We start from the raw sequence: 15312 nt of genomic DNA, 5'->3' as shown, positions 1-15312 counted from the left end.
CTGGTTAAGACCACTTCACAGATGACTTGATTTCTCACATATTTTTAGCTTCTCAGTCGTCGCAATGCCCTACATGAGCGCGCTCAGTCTCGTCGCTCGGCCTTGGAGGATTCTTTCCACCTTCAGCAGTTCTTCAGGGATTCTGATGAGCTCAAGAGCTGGATCAATGAGAAGATGAAGACTGCCAGTGATGAAGCTTATAAGGTGATGGACTGATGAGATGAAAGTGGAGTACAAGGATTTCACTGAGGGGCAGTGAAATGGTATGGATGAAGGTTGTGGCATGCGACCCCTGACTTTATGATTTGACTACAGGACCCTTCCAACTTGCAAGGCAAGGTGCAGAAACACCAGGCCTTTGAAGCAGAGCTGTCAGCCAACCAGAGCCGCATTGATGCGCTACAAAAGTCCGGACAAGAGTTGCTTGATGGGAAACATTACGCCTCCAATGAGGTGGCCTGTCGCATGGAAGAGGTCAGCTCCCAGTGGAAGAAACTGCTGGAAGCCACTGAGCTGAAAGGTAGGGCTGGAAACACATCCTTTAATTGCCTTAACCCAAGTCACACTGGGGGCGGAATGAGAATTTCATCGGAATATTTGGAGTGCATTCAAAAAAATTCTGAGTGCATTCTTAGTACATTCCAAATATTCTTAAGTATAAAAGCAATTTTCACTCGTTAAATGTACTGCAAAAAAGATCAATAAGGATAATTCATAATGCCGCCTACAGAAAACACACTAACTCCTTATTTCTAAAATCACAAATACTTAAACTTGCTGATATAGTTCATCTTCAAACAGCTAAAATAATGCATATGGCTAAAAATAACCTATTAACGAAAAATGTCATCCAATATGATCTCAGGGAAGAACTAAATTTGAAACACTAATATGCTAAGACAACGTTAAAAAGCCATAGCATTTCAGTATGTGGAATCAAACTATGGAATGGGGGAGATACTCAGCAGCAGTATAATACCTACAGTGTGAACATACTTGATGCGCTTTCCCTGGTTTGTCCCAGGCATCAAGCTCCGTGAGGCCAACCAACAGCAGCAATTTAACAGGAATGTGGAGGACATCGAGTTGTGGCTCTATGAGGTCGAGGGTCACTTGACCTCAGACGACTATGGCAAAGACCTAACCAGCGTTCAGAACCTTCAAAAAAAGCATGCACTCCTTGAGGCTGATATAACTGCCCACCAGGTATGCACATACCATCATGACTTGTCATGAAGTAACTACTTGGATATTTGTTTCCAAAATTAATTGTATATATACTTTGACTTTATCAGGATCGGATTGATGGAATTATAATCCAGGCTCGACAGTTCCAAGAGGCTGGACACTTTGATGCCGATAACATCCAGAAGAAGCAGGATGCTTTAGTCGTTCGTTACGAAGCCCTTCGTGAGCCCATGGCTGCACGCAAGCAGAAGCTGGCTGACTCTCTTCGGCTACAACAGCTTTTCCGAGATGTAGAAGATGAGGAGACTTGGATACGTGAGAAAGAGCCCATTGCTGCCTCTACAAACAGAGGTAAAAACATTGACCATAATCATCAAAATTTATAAATCTGTGCCATTTGTCGTCTTGTATGCAACTTGCATATCTTTATTGTTCAACTCCAGTAGAAATGTCGACCACCATTCCCACCATTGATCAATTCTTAAACGTATCCGCTCCCCAAACATTATCCAAGCTGTACATTCTTTTTTCAAAGTGTGACAACACCGTCGGATTCCAGTCTCCAAATGGAACCTAGATTTATATACAAGCTGTGACCCTGAGTTCTGGAAGCAAATATGCCTTAATTCTTCCCGGGGGGCGGGTGGGTGCCGGGAATCTCTGTCCCTTCTTGCTGGGCTGACCCCCTGGAGGTTCTGGTGAGGGTTGGTGGGGGGCTGTCCGGATCTGGGGATGGGTTCCGCTTGCTGGGGGGTGGAGGGGGGGCAGAGGGGCGGCGCCTCCGGCCGTGTGCAGGCTCCCTTCCGGTTGGCGGGGGCGCCCTTGTGCCCGCAGGTGTGTGGCCCTCGATGCCCTTCTGCCCTAGTGGGGTATGGTCTCCCGCCGATCTCCGGGGTGTGGCTCTCCTCCGGCCTGCTGGTTGATGGTTGGGATTGCTCCTCCATGGCCACTTGCTGGTCTCTTCGGGGGAATGCTTCGGGGGCGGGTTTTGGTGAGTCGGTCCTGGCTTTGCACCCACGGGGCCAGTGGATCTCTGGCGGTGAGAGCTTGACCTGGCTGCGCGGGGCGGGGTGTACTGGGTGGTAGAAGGCAGTCCCTCTCCTTTTGTCATTCTCAGTGACAATTACACATTCACACACACGCATTCACGCATATGAGCACACTTACGCACACATATATGAATATGCACACCAACAGAAGTACACACCTCCATATGCGCACTCACAGCACATGGGTGCCTCTCTACACAATCTACCGTCTTATCCTTGATGTCTTTATGCTATTGGTATGCTATTATTACAGTAATAATGTCAAGCAGTGAGATTTTAATTACTGTGAGATTTTAATTACTGCAACTGTATGGCTGTAATTCTGTTTACTATCACAGTTCATGTCTTCATTGTTACTATTGCCACTGGTAAGTTGGACTGTTTCATTTCAGTGATATCATCTCTATTGTGACCTTTACCCATCATTGACATTTAACTGATGCGGTCCTGTTTGTCTCTCTCTCTCTACTGTCTCTCCTCCCACCCCCACCCCAGTTTCTCTTCTTCTTCTTGTCTGTGTTTCTTCTTGCTCCGGTCCGGCCGCTCCAAATATGCATAACAAAAACATCAAATAACAGCAAATAAAATTTCATAGTACAGCGAAGTTGTAACTTACACCTTTCCCGACACAGAGCAAATCTGTTTAGCATGTAAGGGCATTTAGATCAATACTATCTGCCCCAATGGCTGGACGGGACACACACACAAAAAAAGGAAAGGTCGACCACTGTTTCCCAAAGGAAAAGCTGATGTGTGTAAACATCTTGTTTTGCTTAAAGATAATAGGTCTGTTTTCAAAACTGCAAAGGGTTTATAAATCTCATTTCCGCGGCCAATCAGAAGATATTTACATTTTTAAATAAAAAAAGGATGACTTGAATACCAAAATAGTTGTCAATTACTTGGATAATTGATTAATCATCGTTTCTTTAGGCAAAGATCTAATTGGTGTCCAGAATCTGCTGAAGAAGCACCAGGCCCTCCAGGCTGAGATCACGGGTCATGAGCCTCGTATAAAGGCAGTCTCCTTGAAAGGAGAGGCCATGGTGGATGAAGGTATTCATTTTTTGCATTTGTTTTCCTGTCCAATGTATGGGAGCTAATATCTATGCACGCCCATCTTCAGGACACTTTGCCGGTGCGGATGTGAAAGCCAAACTGTCTGAGCTTCATGGACGCTGGGACGTTCTGAAGGCCAAGGCCGTCCAGAGACGACAGGACCTTGAAGACTCACTGCAGGCCCAGCAATACTTTGCTGACGCCAATGAGGCCGAGTCTTGGATGAGGGAGAAGGAACCCATTGTGGGGAGCACAGACTACGGTAAAGATGAAGACTCTGCTGAGGTATGTGGACACAGTTTCAGAAGGGGAAAAACATTGTTAGTATTCAAGTTTATCATTAGGGAGGTCCTGATCTGTATTCGGCATCTGATCACAAGCTGATTTTATTGGCATTTGATCCTGATTACATTTTTTTTTACCTTTTTGGCCTCAGATCTGATCTGATATGAATGGTGACTTTTGAGAAAAATGTCAAAAAGAGCGGAAATTTATTAATTTACTAGTGTAAAGTAGAAATATTAGCATAGTCCTTATATTAAAAAACATATATGAAAAAACAAGCATATAACGTCATCATTTTTTAATTGTTTTTTGGCAATATTAGTGACAAAAGAAACAAAGTTTGGATGACAATTTTTTGGATGACTAGGTTGGGGAAAAGTTGTGATATAGTTGACAATAAAGTCCAAATATTATGGGGACCAAGTGTTGACAATGTTGCCATTTACGGCCTGTGACTTTTTCTCATATTTTTTTCCCTCTTTTTTTCTCAACGCATTTTGAAAATGTACTTAAACAAAAACTAGAAGGGAAAAAAAAGACAAAAGAACAGTCAGTTTACTAGAATAAAGTAGAAATATTACAATAGAGTTGTAATATTAATATATAAAATGGAACATTATGACAAATGTTCCAAGCATAACGGCATAATACTATAATTTCCGTAATATTGGTAACAAAGTTCCAATTTTTGGAAAATGTTTGGGGAAAAATGTTATATTATGAGAATAAAGTCAAAATCAGTGTTATGAAACAGCATTATTTCATAATAATATGAGAAAAATGTCATTTTCGCAATTTCCGCAATCATTTTTGCAATAATATTAACGAAAAGAATAAAGTTGCAAATTATGTCATATTAGTTTGGTGAAAAAGCTGTTATTATTATTATTAATATTATTATTATTATGTCTTGTATTTCCAGGCTCTACTGAAGAAACATGAGGCGCTGATGTCTGACCTAACTGCCTACGGAAGTAGCATCAAGGCTCTGAATGAACAGGCTATCACTTGCAGGGTAAACAAAAAAGCTACATTACACTCTCTCATTTGCACAGAAAGTTTTTTTGAAGCAAATCCATAGCTGCCAAGTCTTTTTACCCTCCTCTCCTCTCCTGACATCCCAGTTGAAGTTCTAAAATCTAAAGATAAACATCCTTTATTCTTGTGTACCCTTTTGAATGAACAGCAACAAGTTGCACCAACCGATGATGAGACTGGGAAGGAGCTTGTCCTGGCCCTGTATGATTACCAGGAAAAGAGCCCCCGTGAAGTTACCATGAAGAAGGGAGACATTCTCACCCTTCTAAACAGCACCAACAAGGTAAAGATGAAATCGGTGCATCACACAATGACATTTAACAGAGAGCTAGAGATGCTCGCTATTTGCTTTCGTACTCATCCGATATTGTCCGGCACTTCATTACCAATACCGATATAGAGCTGTCAGGTGATAATTAGTCTCAAAATTGTTATACATGACTAGAAATAATATATCTTTGTTTGTCTATGCTAGTCACTAACAGAACATGTTCTTCCTCTAGATGGCGGAAGGTGCCTAATTACACTGCATGTACAACTGTTAGCATTCATGCAACACAAATCGTGGTCATACAAGTCATACTTGGTGATGTGACAATTTTCTAAGTCAAAAATACAAATAAAATTAAATCTTCGTACGGGCTGCACGGCGGTCGAATGGTTAGCGCACAGACCTCACAGTTAGGAGACCAGAGTTCAAGCCCACCCTCGGCCGTCTCTGGAGTTGGCATGCGTGGGTTTTCTCCGGGTACTCCGGTTTCCTCCCATATTCCAAAAACATGCTAGGTTAATTGGCCACTCCAAATTGTCCATAGGTATGAATGTGAGTGTGCATGGTTGTTATATGTGCCCTGTGATTGGCTGGCCACCAGTCCAGTCTCACCTGAGGACAGCTGGGATAGGCTCCAGCACCCCCGCGACCCTCGTGAGGATAAGCGGTAGAAAATGAGTAGTAGCAATATTTTATGCAAGTGGTGTTGCTGCATGAGTGCAGCCGATTCCGATTTGACGGAGCTAATGTGTCAGTGGAGGCACGGGCCGGTACGAGAACCTGACGGTATGATAACTTGGGGCAAAAATATCACGGTAATCCACCAACTCAAGCCAAAACACAAAATACATATTTTCTTCATTAAAAAAGCAAAGCAAAATGCAAATAAATGCAAAATCCCACTTTTCCATAAAGATAAGATATGCCTTTATTATTCCCACAAGGGAAAGTTTTAGGTTTACAGTAGCACACAGTAGTGTGGTACGAAAACAGGGTAACACAAATCAGAAATTAGATACAGTTCTATACGTGTTGACCATGTCACAGGCGTACCGTTTATTGCATGGTTAATTGCACAGTTACTGCACAGAATTTTTGGAGCAGTATTTATTATAGCGTCTTACAGCCGAAGGTATCTCTCCTGCGATATCTCTCCTTCATACACTTTGGATGTATCACCCTGTCGCTATTAATACCGCCATATCAATGTTGTTGTATCAATACTGATTTATTATGGTGGACGCTATGACAGCTCAGTCTTCCTTTTTTAACTGTTTATTGAAGCAAATATTTTCTGTGCTTAAGGACTGGTGGAAAGTCGAGGTGAATGACCGCCAAGGATTTGTTCCTGCTGCGTATGTGAAGAAGCTGGATCCCAATCAGTCCTCTTCCAGGGAAAACCTTCTGGATGAACATGGAAGCATTGGACTTCGCCAAGACCAAATTGAGAATCAGTAAGACCAACATTTAACAGTACTTCTTTTTTTCCTCCCCCTTAAGCACTTTCTTTTCTGCTGTTACTTTTTTTTTAACTTAAAACATGTCTGTCTCCTCTTTTGTCCTTTTTCTGCATCTAACAATGTAATCTTGCCTTGCTATTGGTAAGGCTTGTCACCAAAGAGGCCTGCAGCGTGTCTATGCGCATGAAGCAGGTTGAAGAGCTGTGAGTAGGAACTAGTGTCTACTTCCATGCCCTGTGTTCTTTCTTACCACATTTCTACCATGCTAGTTCGGGATGGGCATTCCACCAAATTAATCCATGCTTATCTTCTTTGTTGACTTTTTGCATAGCTTTCAAAAGGATTCAAATAGTGTTTCCTACAACAACAAAAAAAAACAATTTTATCACAAAACAAACACAATTCCTTGTTTAATCAAAAGAAGAAATGCAGAATCCGGACAGAATGGTGAAAGAAACTACAAATTCTACAAAGTCAGAAAATACAAATTCTGGCCTAAAAGTACTTCCACAGTACTTTACGTGTACTGTATTACATACAATATTTATTCAATGAAAACAAACTTTACTTTGATGAAACTCCAAAATCCACTGCGTTAAGTTTGCCCATCCCTAACTCCTGTACACCCCACTCTCAAGTAATTATTTGTTCTTTTCCGTGTGTGTGTGTGTGTGCCATGTCAACATTCAATTACTGAGCAAAGTATCAATGCATTCGTTGGCAAAGAGCAAAGACACTTTATTTGGAGATTGTACAAACCACTGGGGCCCCAAACGTTTTAGCTCGCTTCTAGCGCAGGGGTTCCCAAACTTTACCAACTCAGGGCCCACTTGAAAGTTTAAAAAATGTCCACGGCCCACCTTTGTCCTATAAACTGTACATAGACGAAATGCTGCGTCCTCACAACACTTAAATTAACTTTATTATTATATTGTTAAGATTCAGGATTGAAATGAAAGCATAACTTGAGGCTCTCTTGCTAGGTACTAGCATGATGACTGTTAGCATGTTAGCATTTTAGCTAATTTAATCATGTCTAAAGGCAAATATACACATGGCATGATGGAGGGACACTATGGGACTGCCTTAAAACTTTATGGATTTGGTGCTTTCTTGCTAGATGCTACCATGCTAACTCTTAGGATGTTGGCATCTTAGCTAATTTACTCATGTATAAAGCCAAATACATACATGGCATTATGTCAGGACACTACGGGACTGCCTGAACACTTTTGGGACCTGGTGCCTGGTGACCACGCTACTCTTAGCATGTTAGCATTTTAACTAATTTGCTCATGTCTAAAGGAAAATACATACATGGCATGATGTATGGACGCTATGGGACTGCCTCAACACTTTTGAGACTCGGTACTTTCTTGTTAGCTGCTACCATGCTAACTGTTTGCATTTCAGCATGTCAGCTTTATTGCTAAATTCCTTATGTAAGATACGCACGGCATTGCTTGGTGGCGTGGCACAGAGGGCCCGAGGTTCAGGATTCAGGATTGAAATGAAAGCAGGATGATAAAGGAAGCCCAAACTTTTAATCTGTGGTGTACACACAAGACAGAATTAATTCTCATACTTTTCATAACTGCATTCAAGACTGGCATGATGACCAGAGAGCTACGTTCCAATCATAAGCTGTATAAGGTTCCTAAAATATTGTGACAGGTCAATAACACTCACTAGGTTATTACTTGGGCCTATAAATATTTTTTTTATCGTGCAATAAATATTTTACAATGAAAATGATTTTAAAAATATTTGCAAAAATTAATAATTTTTAATGACCTCTCATGGCCCACCTGCAGTACCACCGAGGCCCCCACTTTGGGAATCACTGCTCTAGTGCAAATGTAACTTTCTGAAAGTGGTCAGAGGGCGGTGACTCCTTCATAAATGAATGTATGGGTAAAGCTGCTGAGACCTAACCTCACGTTTGTGGGCTCGTTCCAGGGGAGCATACGGACCTGGACCTATCGAAAGACCTGTAGATATTATTTTAAGTTTGGACAGGACACTTCTAGTTTGTGGTGCACATTTTTTTATGTACTGGTATATTGGATCAGGAAATCCACATGCGAGTTAGTTCGGGTTATGCCTTCCTTCTGCATTCTAGTCACCTTTTCTTTTGTGCAATGAGAGCTTCTATGTCTTGTAGGTCCCTTGCAAATAGAGGAATGAATGACGCTAGGGGTGATGCGTGGTGTCACACAAGACAAAACAGGCCCAAATAACGGCACACATGCGGGAAGTGGTGGTGACAATGCATACCCATGCAGGAACAATGCATGATGCACTCACTATATTGTACACTAAACGGAAGCAGGACTTGCGGACCATTTTCGGTCACATATTGCACATATGCTTAAACCATGCTTAATGACAGTGCATGGTATAAAACTAGCCTTCACCAAATGGACGATGTTTTGAGACCAAATCATCCACAAATGTGACGATAATAATAACCTTTGAATACATTTGGCATACTGGCTCATTCATGTCAATGGGCGTTGCTGCTACTGGAACCTTAATCTAATGTAATGTAATCTTCTTGGCACATTTTCACGTGTTGGGGGACATGTCTACATCTCCTAGGTTACACTCTGCTTCTCTGAGATCCAAGTGAAGCATCGCACATCATTATTAGTCATGATTGATCAGATGATGTATCAAAAGTACGGAAAAAGTTGAGTGTGCAATGTCTTTTGTGCTAGAAATGCTGACATAGCCAATATGTATTCATCACATTTTCATGACGGATTTATGTTGAAGTCATGTTCATTATGGGAGTAGCGCATCGCATGTCAAGAGTTTTATTGTGCAGCATTTCCTTCTTTTATACGGCATAATTGTGTCCTTGTAGGTATGGAACGCTTTTAGATCTTGGGGAGAAACGCAAGGACATGTTGGAGAAGAGCTGTAAGAAGTTTATGTTGTTCCGGGAAGCCAACGAGCTTCAGCAGTGGATCAATGAGAAGGAAAACGCCCTCACCAATGAAGAGGTGGGCTCAGACCTGGAGCAAGTGGAGGTCCTACAGAAGAAGTTTGACGATTTCCAGAAGGTAAGTCATCCCTAACAATGAATCACATATGAGATCCCTGTCTTTCATTGGAGTTGTTTCACGCTTACCAGCGAATGGGCGAAAATCTACAAAGAATTGGTACACCTAGAAAAATTTTTATTTTGGACACACGACTCGAATCCTCTTCTCCAAACACTCCTGCTGCTTGACGTTGATTTCGTCCTCCATGTTGGGATGATTTGCAATAAAAGTGACTTGTGTAATTACCAGATTAGATTTGTCTCCAACCCCCCCACTTAAACAAATTTGAAGTAGAAATTGTGTCGCTAATGGATTATAATGTAAGAGGATCCACAAAGTGATGGAATCGGGGTCAAGGGCTCGGGCGGTTGTGGGCAACCCGCGGCTGTTCAGCCACCTTATTGGGCTCTTTTGCCTTTTTTGTTATAAACCCCACCCCTCCCCCTGGCATACGGCATCTCACAGCAATTATTGTGCATTCAAGACTGCTGTATAAAGTGTGATAAAACATTGTCGGTGAATCATAATGAGTTAAATATGTAAAAGTTGTGGTAGATGTATGCTATACATTTTACCTCTATAAGCACGTATTTATAAATTGTAGTGACTTATTCAGAGGTAATAGAATACATTTGTTTTGGACCCAAAATATATGAATTTGCTTAGAATTTACTGAATCACAAATGTGCAAAGGCCTGCTGAATGTAATACAGTGGTTGTATTTTAAGTTCTTAGGACAGTGGATAAGGGTCAGGTCCAAGAACCTCCCTGCATAATGCCATGTGTGTATTTGCCTGTAGACATGAGTAAATTAGCTTAAGTGCTAACATGCTAACGGCTACCATGCTAGCACCTACCAAGAGAACGTCAAGTCTCTATGAGAAGTATGAGAATTAATTATAGTAATTATAAAAATAAAGTGCTCCGAGACGAGGACAAAGGTGGGCCACGGACATTTTTTAGATTTTCAAGTGGGCCCTGAGTTGGTAAAGTTTGGGAACCCCAGCAATAAAGATACTAGCTGGGGTCTGAACTGCACCTTTTTTGTTTGGGAATTGAACAGATTGTTTTCTAAAAGCGAACCATGACCACTTTGCAAAAGACAAAACGTGCTGTTTTTGTTTTATTGCTTTACAGGACCTTAAGGCCAACGAGTCACGCCTGAGGGACATCAACAGAGTGGCATCTGAGCTGGAGTCGGAAGGCCTCATGGCTGAGGAGGCGCCCATGGTTCAAGCTCAGGTAAGATTGACTTACCTCTCTCCATGCTCCTATTCAACTTGACCATGACTTTTTTCTACTTCCATTTGCAGCAACAAGAAGCATTGGGTGCGGCGCCCGGCAGGATGGTAAGCTACATGGCATTGTGCTTGCTATGTCAGACAAAGCAATGCATTCGGCAACCATGACTTCATCCTATTTCTTCAACAGGATGAAGCTGATTCCAAAACTGCATCTCCATGGAAGGTAAATATGAATAGTAGTTACATGGAATACACGGAAACATGCCTGTGAAAGACAATTTGGTGTGTAAATAGAAAAAGTAATGACTGCAAACTTCCATCTAGCATTTGTACCTGTGCCATGTCATGTTTTGGTTATTTGTATCTCAGACAAGGACTGGCATTTACCAACATGCATATCCATAACATGCGTAGTGCTGGAATAGTAATGATAATGCTTGACTTTTTTTCCCAAACATGCTTTTGACAAAATCCCACCAACTTTTTTTGCTGGGTCAAAGAATTCCTGCTCGGTCTGATTCCATTTCCACCACACCTCAAAGATGGGCATAATATTTGAAAATATTAGGGGTGTTCACATCAGGATTTTATGCTGCCGATATCAATCACTGATAATCCATGAGTGACATCGGCCAATACCAATACCGATCACAGATGCAGTGTAAATGTGTCTTGAGAGAGCTCATTGTTATAACATTTCTTTTCATCGCTTACTTCAAGCCAAACAAAGCCAATATGCTTGTTACACCAGAACATGAACAAAATGCTGGAAATACAAAATACAGATGATGACATCCAGTACGGGGGGGTACTGTATATTTTTATACATTAGTTGATGCCATATAAATAAGCAGACAATATTGTCATACATTTTTTGACAAAGTAGAATGTTTTACATAATTTTAAACAACAATTTTTGTCAGTTTTGGTCAACGCCCTTTTCCCTGATAATAAAGGAGCTAACTAAAGAAATGCACATTGATAAAAACAGTGACATAACAAAATGACTTCACGAACAAAGTAAAAGTGTTGGAAATGTTGACAGAAATTAATTGGTCTCTTATAAACTTCCGGCTTCACACCGGAAATGTACATGTCCTTTCACATGACAAAAATGTTAAAAGTAAATCAATTTCGGTGAGTAAGTGATGTAAACGTAAGTGTAAAACTAGTTTCAAAGGGAACACTAAAGTGCAAGTAACAAAACAAGATGATTGAAAAACATGATGTAGCTATAATTAGTGTTACTTGAGTTGAGTTAGTAAGTAGCCTGTAGACTGTTAACTCTGTTAACTGGCCTTAACTAAACCAAGAGCATGCCGCTGAAGGCTATTATTGCTTGTAACAAACTAGTCAATATTTGATGTGTTTAAATACAGTCCAATCTCTTATTTTGAGCCGTTGTTGCCCAGCTTTAGATGATGATGATGATGATGATGATGATGACCTTCCCTCTCTCTGCCCTCTTTTTTTTCCCACTCATAGAACATACGTCTGGCCGTTCAAACAACCGCTAACTTCAACACAATCAAGGTAAGACACCTCATTTGAGATGTTTTAAATAGTTTGTGCTGCAACAAAGTGACTTAACCACTACGGAATAACTGTTACTTGAAACGCTGTCAATATTTTTTTTGTATCGTGTGGATTAGAGGGAATAGCAACTACGAACTTTGGGATGTGTATATTCTGTTCCACGCCCCACACCGCCACCACACACACACACACGCACATGCACATTAATTCTGTCATTGAATGCACCTCCCATGGGTTTTCAAAGCTTTTTCAGCAACATACTAAAAAATGAATGGCTGCAAGGGTCACTGTGATCATTTGTAAAGCAACACATACTGTATGTATGCCAAGAACTCATACAGTATACAGCATATTTCAAGAAAAAAAAACACATCTCAGCTTTGTCATATCGGTTAAAAAGCCAATTAGTAGTATCAACTTTGGTCTTTTATTTCCCTATTTTTATTTGTAAATTTATTTTTCCAAATATTACAACTGTTTTTTAATAATACTCTTTCTTTTCGCAATATTATGACTTTATTCCCATATTTTCACTTATTTCCATCATATTACAACTTTTTCTCCAATCTAATTTTCCTAAAATGACTACTTTATTTTTCGTTTAATATTAAAAGGAATTTTATTTTTCAAATTTATTCTTGTAAAACTTTTTTCTCTTATTATTTTGACTTTATTTTCATAAAAATCTTTCTGGACGTACTCATTTTATTCAATTAAAAACATTTGCATCCCACCCATCCCCCCTCTCCCCTGGTGTTCCCCAAAGCTCTGTTCTTGGACCCCTTCTATTTATCATTTATCTCATCCCCGTTGGTTAGATATTTCACAAGTACAATGTTCATTTCCAATGCTATGTGAATGACACCCAGCTCTACCTCTCTACCAAACGCAATTTCACCCACGTATCTCTCTTGACTGCCTACAGGAAATCAGAACCTGGTTCTCCATCAATTTCCTCAAACTCAACAGTAATAAAACTGAAGTTCTTCTCATTGGCATTAAATCCACCCTATCTAAAGTAAACTTCTCCATTCAAATTGACAATTCCCTAGTTTCCCCCACCCCCCAGAGCAAGAGTTTGGGTGTTATCCTTGACAGAACTCTCTCACTCAAAAATCATATTAACAATATCACCCGTATAGCATATTTCCACCTGTGCAACATCTCCCGTCTTCGCCCATCCCTTTCACCAAACAATACTGCAATTCTGGTCCATAGCCTGGTCACATCACGCCTTGACTACTGCAACTCCCTGTTATTTGGTTTACCGGACAAATCCATTCATAAACTGCAACTGGTTCAAAACTCTGCTGCCTGTATCATCACCAAAACCCCCTCCATGTCCTGCAACAACTCCACTGACTTCCTATTAAATTCCGCATCACTTGTAAAATTCTGCTCCTCACCTTCAAGGCCATAAACCACCTCGCCCCTCAGTACCTCACCAACCTCCTCCACCGAAACACTCCCGCCCACATCCGACTCGTTTTCCCTTCTGCCCGCTTGACCACCATGGGGTTCAGAGCTTTCAGTCACTCAACCTCTGGAATGCCCTCCCAGAACACATAAAAACTTCAGACTCTGTTACCATCTTCAAATCCCAGCTTAAAACGTATTTATTCAGACAGGTTTACTCTATCCCGTAATTCAAATTCTACCATTTTATGTACCTGTGTGTTTTATATACGTATGTATGTGTGTCGTTTTAACTGTGTTTTATTTATTTTAACGACTCTGTACGGTGACCTTCAGTGTCCTGAAAGGCACCTATAAATAAAATGTATTATTATTATTAAAACTACAGCTGTAGTTTTTCTTTTTTTCTTTGTTTTTTAGCTATTTCAATTTTCTCTTGGTAAATTTTCTTCTCCTAATTATAACTTTATTCCTATAGCATCTGACTTTATTGTTGAAAGATTTCGGCAACTTAATTTTCCAAAAATTCTGACTTTGTTCTCTGAAACTTTTTTTCTCTTAACGTTTTTTTCCTTGTAAAATTTGTTTTTCTTGTTAAATTATGTATTTAATATGTGCCATGGACCAATAAAAAAATAGCCGTGTGCTGCAAACACCCCCCTAGACACCCCTGGTATAGCCACACAATGACTCCAGATTGTGGGTCACTTTTGTGTATGTGCACACCCTACCAACATGTACGCATACCCAACACAGCCATGAGTTAAAGCCATGAATGCCAATCATATTATCCGGTTCAAGGTACATTTTTACAAAGTTGAATCAATCTGTTCTTTTAAACCATGATTGGTTGTTACCAATAGCTGGTGACGCTGCTCTCATATTATTTGGTTTGAAAAATGTTTGGAGCCGAAGGACAGCACCTTTTTAATTGGTTTAAGTGGTATTTATTTCTTTTACTTTTTACTACTGTACTGACAAGCACAACATTTGATGACACAGGAACTGAACAACCGCTGGAAATCGCTGCAGCAACTGGCTGAAGAGAGGAGCAACGTGTTGGGTAGTGCCCATGAAGTACAGCGGTTCCATAGGTAAGAATCATTTACACAGAAAATGACAAATCAGTATTGTCCAAGAATCTACACCTATCTATATAGGTGTAGATCTCTAATAGTGACACACGCAGAAATAGGAGAATAAGTCGGGAGGTATTGAGTGAAAAGAGAGGAGAATACTGACAAAAATAGGATTTTCACCCATTGTACTGGGTATTATTGTTTCATAAGAAACCCATGAGATACTCAGGATCCATATACAATATATGCCTGGCTACAAGCAGCCAAAATGACTTTCCTCTGTAGGGTGGCTGGACTCACCCAACCAGCTCAGTCATCCGGGGTGAGCTCAGGGTAGAACTCGGGCATTTAGTCAAAATGCCTCCTGAAGGCCCCCTTATGAGGTGTTCCAGTACAGGCCCCAGACTACGGCCCAGGGGCCACATGCGGCCCACCAAGAGTTTGAATCCGGCCCACCAGTTGCTTTCTAAGTATTTCAAATTTTAACATGCAAACTGGAAACATGACTTGCAAGTCGGATGTCTTATTTAGTAAAAAAAAATTGTTTGTCTCAATCTCAATGCGGCCTACGAGTCAAAATATTTTCCCACCCCTGACCTAGGACATGGGATTATGTCTCGCAGCTAGGGATTTAATT

General features: G+C 40.7%; 1 protein-coding gene across 4 annotated transcripts in view; it reads left to right on the top strand.

Annotated features, from left to right (window-relative positions):
* The window catches only part of sptan1 (spectrin alpha, non-erythrocytic 1), a 43553-nt gene that overhangs the window by 10694 nt on the left and 17547 nt on the right, over window positions 1-15312 (top strand). For 2 of the 4 annotated variants that reach the window (XM_058057248.1, XM_058057247.1), the window contains exons 13-28: window positions 49-204; window positions 316-520; window positions 1025-1206; window positions 1296-1539; window positions 3171-3293; window positions 3364-3581; window positions 4504-4596; window positions 4768-4902; window positions 6196-6344; window positions 6497-6553; window positions 9220-9418; window positions 10538-10642; window positions 10714-10749; window positions 10832-10867; window positions 12130-12177; window positions 14599-14690. In XM_058057248.1, the coding sequence (XP_057913231.1) occupies window positions 49-204; window positions 316-520; window positions 1025-1206; window positions 1296-1539; window positions 3171-3293; window positions 3364-3581; window positions 4504-4596; window positions 4768-4902; window positions 6196-6344; window positions 6497-6553; window positions 9220-9418; window positions 10538-10642; window positions 10714-10749; window positions 10832-10867; window positions 12130-12177; window positions 14599-14690 (2078 nt within the window). The remainder of the gene's footprint in view (window positions 1-48; window positions 205-315; window positions 521-1024; window positions 1207-1295; window positions 1540-3170; window positions 3294-3363; window positions 3582-4503; window positions 4597-4767; window positions 4903-6195; window positions 6345-6496; window positions 6554-9219; window positions 9419-10537; window positions 10643-10713; window positions 10750-10831; window positions 10868-12129; window positions 12178-14598; window positions 14691-15312) is intronic. The other 2 variants (XM_058057251.1, XM_058057250.1) reach the window with 1 other exon arrangement.

The sequence above is a fragment of the Doryrhamphus excisus genome, chromosome 19 (assembly GCF_030265055.1).
Source record: "Doryrhamphus excisus isolate RoL2022-K1 chromosome 19, RoL_Dexc_1.0, whole genome shotgun sequence".
Classification (NCBI taxonomy): Eukaryota; Metazoa; Chordata; class Actinopteri; order Syngnathiformes; family Syngnathidae; genus Doryrhamphus; species Doryrhamphus excisus.
Note: the sequence above shows the minus strand (reverse complement) of the source record. Positions and strands in the feature narration are given on the sequence as shown.